The 18,191-nt window shown below is 34.0% G+C and overlaps 1 protein-coding gene and 1 pseudogene across 2 annotated transcripts; both read left to right on the forward strand.

Annotated features, from left to right (window-relative positions):
* The first annotated feature begins 404 nt into the window (after nucleotides 1–404).
* Nucleotides 405–6,837, forward strand: LOC120090122 (P-loop containing nucleoside triphosphate hydrolases superfamily protein). Its single transcript, XM_039047635.2, has 23 exons — nucleotides 405–653; nucleotides 786–915; nucleotides 1,123–1,281; nucleotides 1,370–1,719; nucleotides 1,842–1,980; nucleotides 2,066–2,163; nucleotides 2,255–2,411; nucleotides 2,664–2,733; nucleotides 2,850–2,926; nucleotides 3,076–3,129; nucleotides 3,206–3,286; nucleotides 3,362–3,473; nucleotides 3,549–3,635; nucleotides 3,725–3,900; nucleotides 4,017–4,178; nucleotides 4,330–4,437; nucleotides 4,604–4,762; nucleotides 4,834–4,917; nucleotides 5,005–5,210; nucleotides 5,292–5,393; nucleotides 5,476–5,585; nucleotides 5,808–5,959; nucleotides 6,328–6,837. The coding sequence occupies exons 1-23, from the start codon at nucleotides 595–597 to the stop codon at nucleotides 6,526–6,528; spliced, it is 3,033 nt and encodes a 1,010-aa protein (XP_038903563.1). The 5' UTR covers nucleotides 405–594; the 3' UTR covers nucleotides 6,529–6,837.
* Nucleotides 6,838–7,456: 619 nt separating this feature from the next.
* On the forward strand, nucleotides 7,457–9,769 carry LOC120089985 (pentatricopeptide repeat-containing protein CRR2, chloroplastic pseudogene; annotated as a pseudogene). The gene has a single exon (XR_016524306.1). The product of XR_016524306.1 is annotated as a pentatricopeptide repeat-containing protein CRR2, chloroplastic pseudogene (transcript).
* Nucleotides 9,770–18,191: the final 8,422 nt, after the last annotated feature.

Below are 18,191 nucleotides of genomic sequence, written 5' to 3' on the forward strand. Positions count from 1 at the left end.
GATTTTCGAAATTAAAATTGAACCGAACTAAATTAATTCGGTTTCAAAATTTCTTCAAACTGGAACGAACCACATTTTTTGGTTTTATTGAATTTTCGATTTGATTTGGTTCGATTTTTAGAAATGGTTCAATCTAGGCCGAATAGCCCATCAAACTTCACGGACTAAAGCCGGCTGAATTGAGCCAAGCCCATCATCTCAGTTATTGGGCTATGTTTCAGAACATGGGCTTCCGAACCTCAAGGCCCAGTCCTGAATTCGTCATTTCTACAAAAGTTCGGGGGCAAAACAGGCATTAAACTCGAATAATACAGAGTAGATCGAACGTGATCTGGACCGTCGGATCAACATTCCGCAACGTTTATCCGTCGATCTATTAGACGGTAGACACATAGCAAGCGGCTCTCCAAAATTCAAATTCATCTTCTCAATCCCGCCTGTTCTTATTTCGGAGCGTCACAGAGAGAGAGAGAGCGAAAAGACGCCATTAGGGAGAGACAACTGAGGTGGAATCAGAACAGATCTGGTTTTTAAAGTGAAGAAACTCCTCTGGATTTGTTCGCTTTTTGCTTGATTATCTCTTCCGATTGAACGATGTCCGGCCGTCACGAGAAGGAGAAGGGTGTCAATGTTCAAGTCCTTCTTCGTTGCAGGTATCAGAAATGATTCTGGCTTCGATTCCTTTTTTTTTCCCGATGTTTCTTGTCTTCTCTGATGATTTAGTTGAATAGCTTTTGAGAATATCATATTGATCTTGTTGGCTCCCCATTTCTTGTTTGTTGCAGGCCTTTTAGTGAGGAAGAGTTGCGAAGTAATGCACCGCAAGTTGTTACTTGTAACGATTATTCTAGGGAGGTGACTGTGTCTCAGAATATTGCTGGAAAACATTTTGACAGAGTTTTCACTTTCGATAAGGTACTCATTTCGAAACTGTTGATATTTTGCTTTGATTGTTTTTAACCTTCAATCCACCAAGAGAGAAAATTTTGTAGTTGAATGTATCGTTTTTCAAATCTTTTTTCAAATCTTGTGTTCAGTGCTGTTTATTCATTTATTTGATTTAGCACTTAGGTGGTACGAATCTTAAATCAATTAATGGTTCTTGTTTATTGGTTGCTTCAGGTTTTCGGGCCTTCAGCAAAGCAGAAAGACCTTTACGACCAAGCAGTAGTTCCCATAGTTAATGAAGTTTTGGAAGGTTTTAATTGTACAATTTTTGCTTATGGACAAACTGGTACAGGGAAAACGTACACAATGGAAGGGGAATGCAAACGATCAAAGGTATTTTGTTCAGTCATCTGATATTAGTGGTTTTTTATGCTCATTTTTTGTTGATTTGATTTGTTAATTTGACTTCGTAATCTACCAGAGTGGTCCAAATGGAGAGTTGCCTCCAGAAGCAGGAGTTATACCCAGAACCGTTCAGCAGATTTTTGACACTCTAGAGGGTCAGAATGCTGAGTACAGCGTGAAGGTGACTTTCTTGGAGCTTTACAATGAGGAGATTACGGATTTACTTGCTCCAGAGGAGATTACGAAAGTTGCTTTGGAAGATAAGCAGAAAAAGCAATTGCCCTTAATGGAGGACGGCAAAGGAGGTGTTCTTGTGAGAGGTCTCGAGGAGGAAATTGTTACTAGTGCCAGTGAGATTTTTAGCTTACTCGAAAGAGGATCAGCGAAACGTCGCACTGCAGAGACATTGTTAAATAAACAATCAAGGTATTATCATTGGATGCATATGGGCTTTTAAGTTTTCTATTGTCTTGACATCGCCTTTGTTTTTGTCGGTTTCCATAGATATGTTAACAGTTTTAAAATGATAATGTTCTTCTGTGTTTCAGTCGGTCACATTCTCTCTTTTCCATAACAATACACATCAAGGAAGCAACACCAGAAGGTGAAGAACTGATCAAATGTGGGAAGCTAAATTTGGTTGATCTGGCTGGATCAGAAAACATATCTCGTTCTGGTGCCCGAGAGGTAGCGGAAGTTTCAATCATTTTCTTTGTTGTAGAACTTAAAATGGCATCCACTGTGCTCCTTATTCTTAGTTATGATAATACAGGGTCGTGCACGAGAAGCTGGGGAGATCAATAAAAGTTTGTTGACACTGGGGCGAGTGATCAACGCCCTAGTGGAACATCTTGGGCACATCCCGTATAGGTTAGCTGCTTAATATTGGTGTTTTGTTATATTCTTATGATTTCTAGTCTAATTCCACATTATAATAATTGCCTACTTGAATGAATTTCAGGGATAGCAAGCTTACACGGTTACTCCGTGATTCGCTTGGGGGAAGGACCAAAACATGCATCATTGCCACAGTTTCTCCTGCTGTTCACTGTCTTGAGGAAACCCTGAGTACGCTAGATTATGCACACAGGGCCAAAAATATTAAGAATAAGCCAGAGGTTCGTTCTTCATTTCACTAAATCATTCATGGAGTACTTTGTGGTCTTTTGATTTTGTCTTTGTTTTCATCACAAGTTAAGTGTGCGAACTGTGAAGGATCGTTAAATGCTTATCCAGGAAAATTCTTGTTCTGAATTTTGTTGAAAATTGTTAGCTTTGAACATTGGGCATTACTTGGATTTGAAGAGTTTAGGTTGATTCGTTTTGTGCAATTTTTAAACTTATGCTTCTTTTTCCTGTCATTGTATTAGGTCAATCAAAAAATGATGAAATCTACCCTGATCAAGGATCTCTATGGTGAAATTGACCGTTTGAAGGCAGGTGAGATGGTTTGGATTTGTTTCTTAATGTATTTTAATTATTATCAAGGAGTTGGATTTTATATTACCCAATAACTGGTAACGGAGTGAGTGAAACACTGTCAATCTTCACCCCAGAGGTTTATGCCGCTCGTGAAAAGAATGGTGTCTATATCCCAAAGGAACGATACCAACAAGAGGAGTGTGAAAGAAAGGTTGGTCATGTCTTTACTTCTTTTAACATTTTTAATCATCTTTTGGTGTTTCTGAACGCTCTTCTTCAGCATTTTTGGGATCTTATATTTTTCGTTTATCATGAGAATCTTCAGAAGTCTTCTTAACCATTATATTTTCTTTCTCCTAGGCAATGGCAGATCAAATTGAGCAAATGGGAATAACAATTGAGACTTATCAGAAGGTGACCCATTTTACCTGAGATTAATATTCTCATTATCGTTTTTGCCTTTGTTTCTAATGGCCAATGTTTCGAACAGCAACTGGAGGAATTACAGGATAAATATAATATTCAAGCAGTACAGTGCTCTGATTTGAGCAAGAAACTTGATTCTACAGAGGTGAGCTTTACCTATTAGCTGTGAAATTTGATGTTAGCTCTTCAAGGATCTAAATTAGTCACTTGAACAATACAGAAAACTCTCTGTCAAACTCAAAAGTTGCTATCAAGCACCGAGGAAGAGTTGAAGAAATGTCATTATTTCCTGAAGGAAAAGGATTTCGTTATTTCTGAACAAAGAAAAGCAGGTGCGTATTAATTTCTTCTTCGTCCATTTTGATTCTTATTCCAGCATGAAGCTTCAATTTGAACATTCTAAACAGAGAACGCTCTGGCTCATCAAGCATGCGTTCTACGGTCGGATCTGGAGAAAGCTCTTCAGGATAATGCTTCATTATTTATGAAAATCGGTAAGTTTGAGATACCGTCTACAAATTGTGATATCTTTACTACTTATCTGAAATTGGCTAATTTATTTTACCAATATTATAAAATATAGGTAGAGAAGATAAACTGAATACGGAGAATCGAGCAGTGGTTGATAATTATCAGATAGAGCTTACGCAACAAATTGGCTCTGTTTGCAATATTATCTCAACGTCCTTGTCTAGACAGAATGAACATCTTCAATGTGTTGAAAAGATATGCCATTCCTTTTTAGACAAACATGAAAAGGTATTACAAGGAAGTGTCTGCCCTGTAAAATATGTTTTACAAATGGTAATCGACGTTTTTCTTTTTGTGTTGAACTTGTTATCTTGACATTTCTTATTGTGTTTTGTTGTCTTTAGGCAATCATGGACATGAAGAAAAAATTATCATCATCGAGAACATTATATATCTCTCATATTGAAGCATTGCAAAATGTTGTTCGTTTGCACAAAGCCAGCTCAAATGCCACTTTGGAAGACATTTCCTCTTTGGCATCTTCTAGTGCAAACTCCATTGAAGAAGTACGTATAAAGAAAACTATTATTTATTCATTTTTATTCAGTTAGTCTCTTACGTGATCGGTATATTGTAATGTAGTTTATAGTTATTCTTTTTATATCAAAAGTTACAGTGAAGTAACTTGCACTGAAGTTAATATCTCTTGCAATTCAGTTTCTGACAACAGAGGCTCGTGAAGCATCTACGATACTCGACAATCTTCAAAGTACTCTTTCAACTCAATCAAAAGAAATGGCTCTGTTTGCAAGGGAATTGCGACAGGTTCTTCCTTCTCTTAATTGCTGGCTGACTATTTATTATTTTATTAGCTGTTGTGGAATTTTTTACATAGTTTTAATCATATTTATTTAGTGTCACAGTTTATTTAATATAATTTTTTTTTTTTTTTTTTTTTTTTTTTTTTTTTTGTGAATTTCAAATCCAACAGAGATTTCATGTTACTATTGATCAAACCAAGGGTATTTCGGAATATATTGAAGAATTCCTCTCTAAGCTGGCTGATGAATCAAAGAGATTGGGAAATCATGCAGCAGAGGCAGAAGAGATCCAGATGAAAAGCATTGCAGAATTTCAAAAAGTCTATGAGGTGAGGCATACATTTGATGACCTCAACAGGTCTTGGTTGAAATTTATCTAATGTTTTGTTTTTCCTTACAGGAGCAATCAAGATCTGATACGGAGAAACTCATAGCAGATATGACCAATTTGGTATCTTGTCACATCCGTCGCCAAAAGGAACTGGTAAGTTAGTTATATGCAGGAGGCCTACTTATATTGTAATATTTTCCAGTTGGGATATAGATTTTGACCCAATGGTTTATGCAACAGGTAGACGCAAGGCTCATTGGTCTTCAAGAGACTGCCAGTGCAAACAAGACGTTTTTGGATGGATATATTACCTCCATGGATGGTATGGCTACAGATGCAAAGCGCAAATGGCAGGTGTTTGCAACGCAAACTGAAAGTGAGACGAGAGATAGTGCTGACTTCTCTGCTGCTAAACATTGTCGAATGGAGGCGCTTCTGCAGCAATGGCAAGTTTTTAGTCTTTGATATGACTTTGGATTATTCTTGGCCTGTTCTAATTTGATGTTCTCCACTTTATTCTCCTGTAGTGTGTGTACTACTGAATCAGCTCTCAAGCAGTGGAACAGAACACAAGAGTCTTTGAATGAGATGGGTAGTAAGCATGTTTCAGATGTGGTGTCAGCTGTGAGGTTAGACAACAACTATAGTTCTCATGCTTTTAAAGATTTTGACTTCTATCTGTGAGATAATGCTTCATTTCATTTCGAACAGAGGTGCTTGTGATAGTAATGAGCAGCACGATACCGAGTTTACTTCTGAGCGTTCTGCAGCTGAACAGGATATGATGACTAATATCGAAGATACTCTTCGACACGTTGATAGTGAGTCAATTATCTACCGAAGTCATTTTATATGAAATTGTGATACTCATTTGAGTTGATGTATTACAATATTGAAGCCTAAATTTGATATTATCGTCTTCCCTACTGATAATAATCCAACTGTATAAATCCTATAATTGATTTAATTTGACTGATTCTTTAAGTTCAATGCTATATTTCTTGTAATAATAAATAATGTCATGTTTGTTGATGTTATTGCAGACATTTCTAAACAAGAACGTGGTTCTATCTCTGGTATATTAGACGCTGTCAAAACTCATACAGAAACAATAGAAGCTTTCCGGAACGATCACTCTTGCCAAGTTTCTGCCATTGAAGACAAGGCGAAAGAAACATTTCGGCAGCAATATACCGTAAGTTACTACACATTGAAATGTATATGGTTGATTCAGTGAGAAGTTGAATGAACATGCTGCAGCCAGTCTCTCTTTTTCTGTTCTCATCGACAAAAATTTAGGACATGTTTGGATTGACTTCTTAAGTATTTCAAAAAGTATTTCTAACTAAAAGTATTTTTAAGCACTTGAAAAGTGAATCCATACAAGTCTTTATGATCTTTCCTCTAACCTTCCACTGTAGATGAGCTGTAGACATTGTTGTCATGAAAGAATGCGTATTTTTCTTGCTTATTATAACTAGATTTTGATTGAGGGAGTAGCGAAGTTCTCCTTTGAATCTGTGCTCTTAACTCTAATACAATTACCCTCTTGAATATTTTTAGGACTATGAGCCAACTGGCAGCACCCCAACCAGATGTGAACCTGACGTCCCGAGCAAGAGTACGATTGAATCGCTGCGTGCCATGCCAATGGAAGCCCTTGTCGAGGAATTCCGGGAAAACAATTCATGTGAATTATTGAGTAATGGCAAGGAATTGAAACCATCACTTATACCGCGAGCACCGCTTTTGGAGCGAAACTGATTGGCAATGTGGTTTAACAGAAGAATCAAAATCTGGTGGGAAGTTGAGTATTTGTATCTGTGTATTGTAAACTGTTATTGTTGTTACTAGTAGAAAGTTTAATGTTGCAGAAAGAAAGGTGGGGAGGAGAAAGATATACAGCAAAAATGTTTGGTTGGGAAGGGGGAAGAGAGGGTTAAGAATGAATAAATCTCTTCTTGAGATTTACTAAGGTAATTGGGTTTTGTCATTGGAATGAATGTATATTAAGCAGAAATATCCACCATTTAAATCTTTATTTTCAGAAATACAAGATTGTTGTTTAGTGAAGGGAAGATTCTTGATTAAAAAGAAAATAGTGTTGCCTTTTTTTTTTTTTGCCTACTGTTGTGTGCCTATATCCTTATTTTTGTTGTGTATTGAAGTGATGAGTTAAGAAAGGAATTATGGATTTAACTAGTCATCTGAGTTGTGTTTTTGTCTAATTTAAGTGGGTGTTTGGCCCCTAAGTTGGGTTGGATAAAAAAACCTATTTGTTTAGTTCACCAATTATTAAAGAGGTATATTACCTCGTTCACTAACTTACATTTTTCATCTCGTTATTTGTATCAATTTTTTCAATTACTTCCTTATAATAATTACTAACTCAACTCAATTTTGTACGTCAAACGTCCTCTAAATGATTTTGTCCTAGCTCACATATTTCACAATAGTATGGTATAATTTATTTTAGGTTTAATCCTCATTATAAATTGTTTTGTACTAATGAAGATATTGTTTTTACTAGTATTCATGCTCTTTTCATTGTTGTTTATGTGAGATTTGATTGCATTTTTAACAAATTTCCCCCTCAGGCCTCAAACCAAATTCTTGTTGGTAATTTTTTTTGTCCAATTCTTTTTCAAGTCAACTCCTCTTTATTAGAACAGACTACTTGTTCAATAGAAAAATTTTCCACCAAAATTTATAGAAGCATTATAGTAATGTATATTTTCAAATTCAATCTTCACCCATGTAATGTGCCCCTATATGAGATATGAGGTTGAACTAAGATAAAAGAATTATTTAAAAAAAAACCTAAAAGAAAAGAAAAAATGGTATATTTTGTGCCCGAGACAGCGATGTGTTTTTGAAATTAGTTAGCCGCTACAAATTTTGCAATTAACGCCATAATTCACATGCTCAAATCCAAATGCTCCAACATTTTCATCAACCATGGAAAGCTTCGATTTTCCTCGGCTTCTGCAACAACAACAGCGAGAGAAACTTTTCTTTCCTCGGAATCTGACGCGAATTGCAATTCCAATGAACCAAACTCGTCTACTCAAGAATCTGAATCTTCTTACGTTCTCCATTTTGACCCCAAACGCTTTATAACTTTATTTTTGAGTTGCAGAAATCTCTTCCAGGTTAGGCAAGTTCATGCCCAGATTGCTTCCAACGGCGCATTCAGAAACCTCGCCGTTGCCAATAAACTTCTTTTTATGTATGCCCAACATGGAGCCTTGGAGGATGCTCATGTACTGTTCGATGAAATGACTGAGAGAGATCCTTATAGCTGGAGTGTAATAGTTGGTGGGTATGCTAAAGTTGGGGATTTTTCTTCTTGTTTTTGGATGTTTAGGGAGCTGCTTCGTTATGGGATGCCGTTAGATAACTATACCGCGCCGATTGTTATAAGGGCTTGCAGGAATTCGAAGGGCCTGCAATTTGGTAGGCTTATTCACTGTGTCACTTTGAAATGTGGGTTGGATTATGATCACTTTGTTTGTGCGTCCCTTGTTGATATGTATGCTAGATGTAAAGTGATAGAGGATGCCCGCCAAGTGTTTGATAAAATGCAGAAGAGAGACCTTGTGACATGGACAGTGATGATTGGTGCCTTGGCTGAATGCAAAAGTGCTGTTGAGTCATTGGCTTTGTTTGATAGGATGAGGGATGAAGGTATTGTACCTGATAAGGTGGCGTTGGTAACTGTTGTTTATGCTTGTGCAAAGTTGGGGGCCATGAACAAGGCCAGGGCAATCCATAACTATATTAATGGAACCAGATTTTCTTTGGATGTAATTTTAGGAACAGCAATGATCGATATGTATGCGAAATGTGGGAGTGTTGATTCCGCAAGGGAGATTTTTGATCAGATGCAAGTGAGGAATGTGATTACATGGAGTGCCATGATTGCAGCCTATGGATATCATGGACAAGGTGAGAAAGCGCTCGAGTTACTCCCCATGATGTTAAGCAGCGGAATATTGCCAAATAGGATCACCTTTGTCTCGTTGTTGTATGCTTGTAGTCATGCCGGTCTTATTGAAGAGGGCCAGAGATTTTTTTTCTCAATGTGGAACGATTATGGTGTAAGACCGGATGTTAAACACTATACGTGCATGGTTGATCTCTTGGGTCGAGCAGGGAGGTTGGATGAGGCCTTGGGATTGATAGAAAGCATGGCAGTGGAGAAAGATGAGGGACTATGGGGAGCATTGCTGGGGGCATGTCGGATTCACCAGCATTTAGATTTGGCCGAAAGAGTAGCTAGATCTCTTCTCGAGCTGGAGCCACAGAACCCAGGGCATTATGTATTGCTTTCAAACATATATGCAAATGCTGGTAAGTGGGAGAATATGGCAAAAACAAGAGATCTGATGACCAAGGGTGGACTAAAGAAGATTCCTGGATGGACATGGATTGAGGTGGATGAAAAACTCTATCAATTCAGTGTTGGAGATAAAACACATCCCAGGTCAAGTGAGATCTACAAGTTGCTGAAACGATTAGGCGAGAAGATTGAGTTGGCTGGCTACGTCCCAGACACAAAATGTGTGCTGCATGATGTTGATGAGGAAGTAAAGCAAGGACTTCTTTATGCACACAGTGAAAAGTTGGCAATCACATTTGGTTTATTAGCCATACCTCAAAACTATCCTATAAGGATTACAAAGAATCTTAGAGTTTGTGGTGACTGCCATACATTTTGCAAGTTTGTATCATCTGTTGAACAGAGAACGATCATACTACGCGACGCCAACCGTTTTCACCACTTCAAGGAAGGGGTTTGTTCATGCAGAGACTATTGGTAATTTGTTGCTTCTACCTTGTCGAAGGTCAGTTTATTCTCTTGTTGTTTAGAACACAATTAATTGTTTGATTGAAAGCTCTCCCTTGAACATATACGAATGGTCAGTGGGGTTTTGTTATAAGATTGGTAGAAAGAAAATGATTATAAATCTAGTCCCCATCTAACTAATAGTTGTTTCCTCGAGATAATTTGTTCCATGTTAAGGAATACGAGATGGATCACTAACCTATAAATGTAGCACTCGAACAAAATTAACCAAGATTTTCGTTCTTTCCATGAAAAGTTATCTTTTAACTACCCCTAAGTACCTAACCTTTTTGCTGGATAGTTTTCTTAGAAGTGCTTCATTGTTCATACACATGAGATAGGATACCTCTGGAGATGACTAAAAACTTCTACAGTTGGTTCTTGAATCCAGGGGCGGATTTAGTATGGCCAAGGGCTCTCCTCAACTTCATGCTCCTTATATAATATATATAAAACTGATATAATATCAAAATCATCAGTTAGTCCAATATTAAATATGCTACCAACCTCTCTATATATCCTGGGTCAAGCTCCACTCATAATATTTATTTTTCAAAATTTCTGAATGTGCCATTGCTTGAATCCCAATCCTATATTCTGTGAATGAAATTTTCTCAATCAGTTTTAGGGGTGGGGTTGAGAGTGTTTTTTGGACCAACTCGAAAATTTGGGTTGACAACTCAAAAAATCCGAACAAAATCTCCAACTCAACCCAACCCAATTCGAATTAGGTTGGGTTATAACTTATTTTTTCCTATTAATTTAAAATATGTAAAATTATCTACTAACACATGGATAATAACTAAAATCTCATATAATTCAAATGCTAAAAACCGAATATCTATGATATTTTTTACAAACTTTAAACAAATACAAACATCATATCAATTTTAAAAGAAAAGTATCATAAATTCATTAACCCAAAGTAGTCAAATTTTAAATAAAGATTTATTTATTTATGTAATTTGTGTTGGGTTGGGTCAACTTGAATTTTAAAAAATAGAAAAAGTTCAATCCAACCCATCTTGGATCGAGGGGTGAATAGGGTTTATTTCAACTAATGAAAACTTTTTATTAAATGGGCCTAAATACACAAATTGATACATTTTTTTTTCTAACAAGTAATTAAACAATAAATTCATGCAAATAAATTAAACTTAAAATAATCAAGAAGTTAATAATACTACTTTAAAGCATCAATTTGATTCTAACGACAAGATTAGTGTTGAATGTATAAAATTAAGAATTACCAATCAAAATAAAACCAAAATGAGCAATTAAATTCAAGAACAAAAATTGCAATTAATTTAAAGTAATAAAATATAATAATAAATTAATTGCAAAATCAAAGTTGTATAGGGATAGAGAAATTGACACGGGTAATTTTATAGTAGTTGGGCACAACCCGACCTACCTCTACTTCCCAAACTCCTCTTAGGTACTTCACTAGACGTCTCTGATTTTTTCCACGATTTAGAGTCAAACCTTTACAACATTAATTTAAACTCAATCGGTTTCACGGATAATTTTTTTTTTCCCTGGGATCAAGAGCAACCCTAATAAAAGATAAAATCAATCCTCACAACATAAAATATCTCATTTAAAAAAAAGATGAAAAGAAGAAAAATTAAAACTTGGAGAGAGCAACAATGAAAGCTTTGTATTTTTAGAGAGAACTGAAGATCATGAAAATTGTTCTAAACATTTGGAGAAGAAGATAGAAGAAGATAGTTTAAAAAGAGATTTGGTGGTGAAAAACAAATTCAATTTGGGCCATTGGATATTGATAGAAGAAAATCGAATGGTTGAGATTTAAATTCTATTAACCATTAGATGCAAACAAAAATAATATAATAATATATATCATTTTTTAAAAAAATCATTTCTTTTAAATGCCAAAAAAAAAAAAAAAAAAAAATCAAGTGTCCAAAACTAGTTTAAATACAAACATAAAATATATTAAGTTCATTTTCTTTTTAAGACCAATCCAAAATAAAAGATTCACCATGTGTCACTCTTCCATTGCTTCAAGTGACACCTTCCAATTGGTTCATTTTGATGAAAAAATTTGCTATGTCATCAACTTGGGACTTTTGGTTAAGCTTGTTTCAATCATGTTTTCTTTGTTTGAGCTCCGATTTAAGTGATTCAAAGTGTGTTGGAATCGTTATTCCGAGCTCTATGCAATAAATGCTGCAAAACACTCAAATTATTAGTCAATAAGAGCAGCTTTGTTATCATTAAAATATTAATTAATTAATTTGAGATTAAGGGCAAAAAAGTCAACAATCTTCCCTTTTTGATGATGACAAACAACACAAGAAAAATGAAATTCAAGGTAGTGTGTAATATGAAATTTACTTGATGAACAATCAACACACATACATAATTTCAATTCTATTGAAAACAATGAATATTTCAATAATAACAATTTTCAATTGAATAACAACAAAGATATTCAATATTGACATGCTTTCATTTTTTTTTTTTATTACCTCTTCCCCTTCTAGAATCAGAAGGGCAATTAAGAAAAAATAAACAAAGACACATGAAAGCTTCCTCTAAAAACATGAACACGTAATTTTGCATTTCTTATATTTACATGCATTCTAAAAGTAACAACACTAGAAATTCAAGAGGTATCATAAAGAATCAACCAAGCTCAAACTAATTCTATTTTGACCAATTTTATAAATTTCTCTCCTTTTTGAAATCAATCGAATACTCCTCCTTAATAAGGGTAAAAAAAAAACGTTTAGTACATATCAACTTGAGGGTATAAATATTAAATAAAAATTTCAAAGTACCTCTTTACCTCAAAGGCAATTATTTCCTATAAAAGGATAAACAATATGCATAAGAGGGGGCATATATGCATACATCAATAAACCAACATGCGGGAATCAATTTCATTCATATATGAAAGAGAACAACTCCCCCTAAAATAAAGCATTCTCCATCTATTAAGAAAAATCAATAAATATCAAGGAGTTAAAATCATTTCAGTAAAATTCATGTAACTGAATTACCAAAATATCAAATATTATAAAATAAATATTAATAGTTGAAAGCCAAGTAATGATACCAGATAATTGCAAAACAACATTAGCAAATTCAATGTCACCTAAAGAGAGAATATTATCAGTCAAATATAAGCATGAGGATGACAAATATATTTATACTAATCTTGAACAAAATGCTAATGGGGATCAAGAAAGTAAACCAATTCAAATACTCCCCTTATGAAAAGGAATTTAACAACCCTTCCAAACAACATGCTCAAAACACATACTTTTCAAAATAGGATAAACAATATGCTCAAAGTGATTGCTCGTCAACAGTTAGGCCATATAATATGCATAACTCATGCTCAAAAAGAATTTAATAGAATTCTTATCAATTTCATTCAAGAGCATAAACAACATATTTTAGTCATCAAAACAATGATAATCTTTTGCTAGATTCAATCTCCTTTTTCTCAAAACTTTCAAAAAATAACAAGAATAGAGCAATTATCTACTTGGCCAAAAAACCAAATAATAAGCCCAAAAAACAAATGCTAAATAGATAGATATACAATCGCTCTCATGGAATTAAATCTAATAATCAAAGTATTTCAAAGATCTCAAATTTTAATCATTCAAGACCATTCAAGAGATATACCATAAAAGATACCAAATGAAATACTTATAATAATAAAAGTTACCAAATATGTCTTTCATAGATTGAAACTAGCCATACTAATTGCTCCAATTTGCATTAATTCTTCATTTGAAGCCCAAGCAACAATTGCTTCTTGAATCATACCTAAAAAGAAAGCTCAACCAAATGATTTTGGTACCCATTTTTTGGGTCCTTCATTGTTAATGAACAAAGATTTTGAAATCCTTTTAAAATTAGTTACAACCGGATTTATTTTTGGCAAAAACCAAGTATTTACTTTATGACCAACTTTGTCACAAGAATAACATACAACATGAGGCAATAATTTTTTTAAACTAATTGATTTTGCACAATCTTTTTCTCAAAGAAATGATTTCTTGGAGCATTTTTCAATTTAAAACAATTTGGTTTAATATGACATTTAACTCCCAAAAATGACATGTTGGCACAAATTTTGATTTAACATGAATATCTCTAACATTTACATGACTAGACACAAATTTCTCACTATTCATGGAATTAGTTTTAGCAAGGTAATGTTTAGGCATAAACTTTGCTTTCGAGAATATTTTCTAGATTTTTCATGCTTTAACACATATTTAAATTCAACTTTAGGCACATTAGGTAAAGCTCATTGGGACATAGAAGGGGTGACTTTAACAAAAGTAGTACTCTTAGAAGTAGATGCACATTTTTCATTCACATAGCCTAATCACTTTTTACATTAAAAGGTTTACCTTCATCTAATTTCGTGAACCTATAATTAATTTCTTAAGAGACTCTTTTACAAGTTCAAGCTCTTTAGTAGTAAACAATCCTCTCTTTAAGCATATGCAAAAGATTATTTTTCTCATCACTATTACATTCAAGAAATTTAATTTTGTCAATAAGAGAAAATTTATCTTTTTCTAAAGAAGAATTGTTAGTTTCCAACTCAGTAATCCTATCTTTCAAACTTGCAATTTCTTTCAATTTCAAAGAAGTAGTTCCAATTTTCTCATTTTTATCTCTCAAATGATTCATTTCAATTTTCAATTCACATGATAAGGATTTGAGCTCATCATTATCTTTTTCAAGAAAAAGAATTCTATCATTCAAGGCATTTTTTTCATCACAACAAAAATAACATTATTATGCAACAAAATATCATTAGCTCCATTTTTCAAACAAGAATTTTCATCGATCAAAGATTTATTTTCTATAGACAATACTTTAAACTCCTTTGATAGGTTTAGATATTTAAAGTTCATTTTTTCTGAATCATTTTGCATATCTTCAAAAGCATCATATAGTTCGTCATAAGTAAGAGATTTATGATTTACCTCATTTTTGTCAATTACATCTTCGGAATCATTATCCGAATGAGCCATAAGCATAATGAGGTTTGATCACATTTTTTCTTTTTCACAAATTTTTCTTGATTTTGAGAATTATAATACTTCTTCGCATTAAATAAATCGTTAGTACTACAAGGAGAATTTTCTACACTATACATATTATCAAGAAAGTTTCAAATGTCATATGCATAATCAAAATGTAAAATTTTGTCACATATTTGTCCATCCAGTGCACAATATATGATGTTCATAGCTTTGGTATTAAACGTAAGCAACTTACTATTTAATTCCAAATTTGCCAAATCATGCTCACAAACATGCAAAATATTGAAATTCATAGCAAGCATAAATGTTTCCATTTTATTTTTCCAAACATCATAATTTCCATTTCCGTCAAAGAATGGGGTCTATCAACACAATGATTTTCTAGTGTTACCATAGCTCTAGAAATTAAGTTTTTCTAGTAAAATTTTCAAAATATTAATAAAATACTTTAAGTACCAAAATAATACTTGAAAAATAATTTTATCAAAAGAGCAACCTCTCTAATACCAATTGTTGGAGTAAATAACTCAACCAATAAGTATAAATGAAATAGCTTTTGATAAAAAAATTTGATTAAAAATAAGAGCGACCCCTCTTTGATACCAATTGTAGGAGTGAGAACTAAAACAATGGGTGTCAATCTAAAATGATTTATTAAAATTTTTTTATCACAAACAAGCGAGTAAACATACCAATTATTGGATCAATAGGGTAAGGTTTATTTCAACTAATGAAACTTTTTGTCTAAGTGGGCCCACATAAACAAATTAATAAATTTTTTTGCTAGTAAGTAATTTAAACAATAAATTAATGCAAATAAATTAAACCCAAAATAACCAAGAAGTTAATAATACTATTTTAAAGCACTCAATTAGATTCTAATAACAAGATTGGTAATGAATATATAAAGTTAAGAGCTACCAATCAAAATAAAACAAAAAATGAGCAATTCATTTTGAGAACAACATTGTAATTAATTTCAAGCAATGAAATATAATAAAAAATTAATTGTAAAATCAAAGTAGTATAGGGATAGAGAAATTGACACGGGTAATTTTATAGTGGTTCGACACAATCCAGCCTATATCCACTTTCCAAGCTCCTCTTAGATACTTCATTAAAAGTTTTTCTCTTTCCACGGCTTAGAGTCGAACAGTCATAACGTTCTTTTTGCGAGTTCAAAAGCAAACTCAATCATTTCCACGGATAACGATCAAACCATAACAACCACTCTTTTCCTGGGATTAAGAGCAACCCTATCAAAAGTATGAAAAAATAAAAGGGCACAACTACAACTCTCTTAATAGAGTGGATTCACAGGTGTAACACTCAACAAATCAATTCTCGCGTCATCAAATATTTCTTTCAAGAAGATGATGAAAAGAAGAAAAATTAAAGTTTGGAGAGAGCAACAATGGAAGCTTTATATTTTTGGAGGGGATTGAAAATTATAAAAATTGTTCTAAACATTTGGAGTGAGTTTAAAAAGAGATAGGGTAGGTGAAAATCAAATTCAATTTGAGCCATTAGAGATTGGTAAAAGAAAATTGAATGCTTGAGATTTAAACTCTACAAACCGTTAGATACAAACTAATAATAATAATAATATATATATCATTAAAAAAAATAATTTCTTTTAAATGCCAACAAAAAACAAAAACCCACGTGTCCAAAACTGGTAGTTAGATACAGACATAAAATATATTAAATTCATTTTCTTTTTAAAACCAATCCAAAATCAAAAGGCCACCATGTGTCACTCCTCAACGGCTCCAAGTGGCACCTTTCAATTGGTCCACTTGGATGAAAAATTTGCCACGTCATCAACTCGAAATTTTTTCGTTAAACTTGTTTAGACCATATTTTCTTCGTTTGAGCTCCGATTTAAGTGATTCAAAATGTATGGAATCGTTATTCCAAGCTCTAGGTAATAAACACTGCAAATGATTAGTCAATAGGAGCACGTTTGGTATCATCAAAACATTAATTAATTAATTTGAGATTAAGGGCCAAAAAGCTAACAAACTCTTATAGTTTGGGTTGGATAGTCTGATTGTTCGGATTGTCAGATTTTTTGAATGTCTCTTATTAGTTTATTCAAAATAGCATCAAAAGAGATAAAATAAGATGACTAAGAGGGTATATTGTCAACCCACACTCCATGCCCATCATTTTCTCAAGCCCAATAAGCCAACTGTTGGTGAAAATTTTAATTTTTAAAAGAAAAGAAAAAAAAAAGGAAAAGTTTGTTTGATCCTATAGGAAGTGGAATCTCCTTTTTATATTCCCACCTTGAGTTGTGGATTTGAGCTTCAGGGGATACTCATATTTTAGAGGGAGTGAGGAGACCCATAAATGTGGGTATGGTGGACATCCCGAACGTGTGCCGCTGTCTGGTTGGGTGAGTTGAGTGTGATTATTTTTTTATTAAAAATAATTATTGTTTTAATTTTTAATTTTATTTTTTATAAATAAAAAAAAGTCTTTCCGCAGTTCGCTTTTTACGTGGTCTTTGGAACTTCCCGCGTCTTATGCGTGGTCTTCATGCATGTTCTGTGGTTGTGCATGTCCCTCTCCCCATCGGTTTTGCGCAACCATTGGCCTTCAAGGCCTATAAATTCAGCAAATTCTTTCATTCTGAAACACAAAAAATTTCTCCTCTTTTCTTTGCTTACTTCCATCTATTATTTCCTTTACTTTTACATTTCCGAGCAATTTACATATTGAAGGGTGTGAGTTTTTTTGGTCGGGTACAATGCAACTCCGATTGAGACAGTTTTATATATTCTGGGTTGTTTTATCCTGGGGACGACATGAAAATTCCGCAGAATTGCTTACACACTTGGGCAGAGCCGCGAAACATCTTAAAGAGAGCGAGATCCGCGACTCAACCTATAACAAGTTTCTGTTTTGCAGGTGCCATTTTCTAACTACTGCCGTTCGTGACTGTTCGTTGCCGTCATTTTTTGTCCATCGGAAGGTAACTGTTTCAATAATTTTAAGATGATTTTCATCTGCCACTACTACGATGACCCTTTCAAATCAGAACGACATTACGATATTCGACCTCAACCGTCCATTCCGGTTTGAAGGAGCGAATTTCAAACGGTGGAAGCAGAAGATATTGTTTTTCTTCATAGTCAAGAAGGTTGTTGACGTTTGTACTATGGAGAAGCCAACTGTCCCGAAAGAAGATCCGACTGAACAACAAATACTGTTAATTGGGAAGAAAAATATTTTTTGTATAAAAATTTAATATTAGATGGTTTGACTAATGATTTGTATGATTACTACACAATGAAGACAACAAAAGAAGTTTGGGATGCCCTGTAGAAGAAGTACAATATCGAGGAGGCCGGGTCAAAAAAGTATGTTGTCAGCCGTTACCTTAAGTTCTAGATGACGGATGACAAATCTGTGGAGACCTAGTCCTATGAACTGTAGAAGATAGCCCATGAAATAATAAGTGAAGATATGCCTATAGACGAACAATTCCAAGTTGCCGTTATTCTTGATAAATTGCCTCATTTGTG

This window comes from Benincasa hispida, chromosome 11 (genome assembly GCF_027475165.1).
Source record: "Benincasa hispida cultivar pf3 chromosome 11, pf3_genome.v1.1, whole genome shotgun sequence".
NCBI classification, from domain to species: Eukaryota; Viridiplantae; Streptophyta; class Magnoliopsida; order Cucurbitales; family Cucurbitaceae; genus Benincasa; species Benincasa hispida.

What these genes read in the sequence shown, in the direction of transcription:
- LOC120090122 (XM_039047635.2), top strand. Translation starts at nt 595, where the DNA reads ATGTCCGGCCGTCACGAGAAGGAGAAGGGTGTCAATGTTCAAGTCCTT. An exon ending in TTGTTAAATAAACAATCAAG is followed by an intron (nt 1,720 to 1,841) that starts GTATTATCATTG and finishes TCTGTGTTTCAG; the next exon opens with TCGGTCACATTCTCTCTTTT. An exon ending in CTTGGGCACATCCCGTATAG is followed by an intron (nt 2,164 to 2,254) that starts GTTAGCTGCTTA and finishes AATGAATTTCAG; the next exon opens with GGATAGCAAGCTTACACGGT.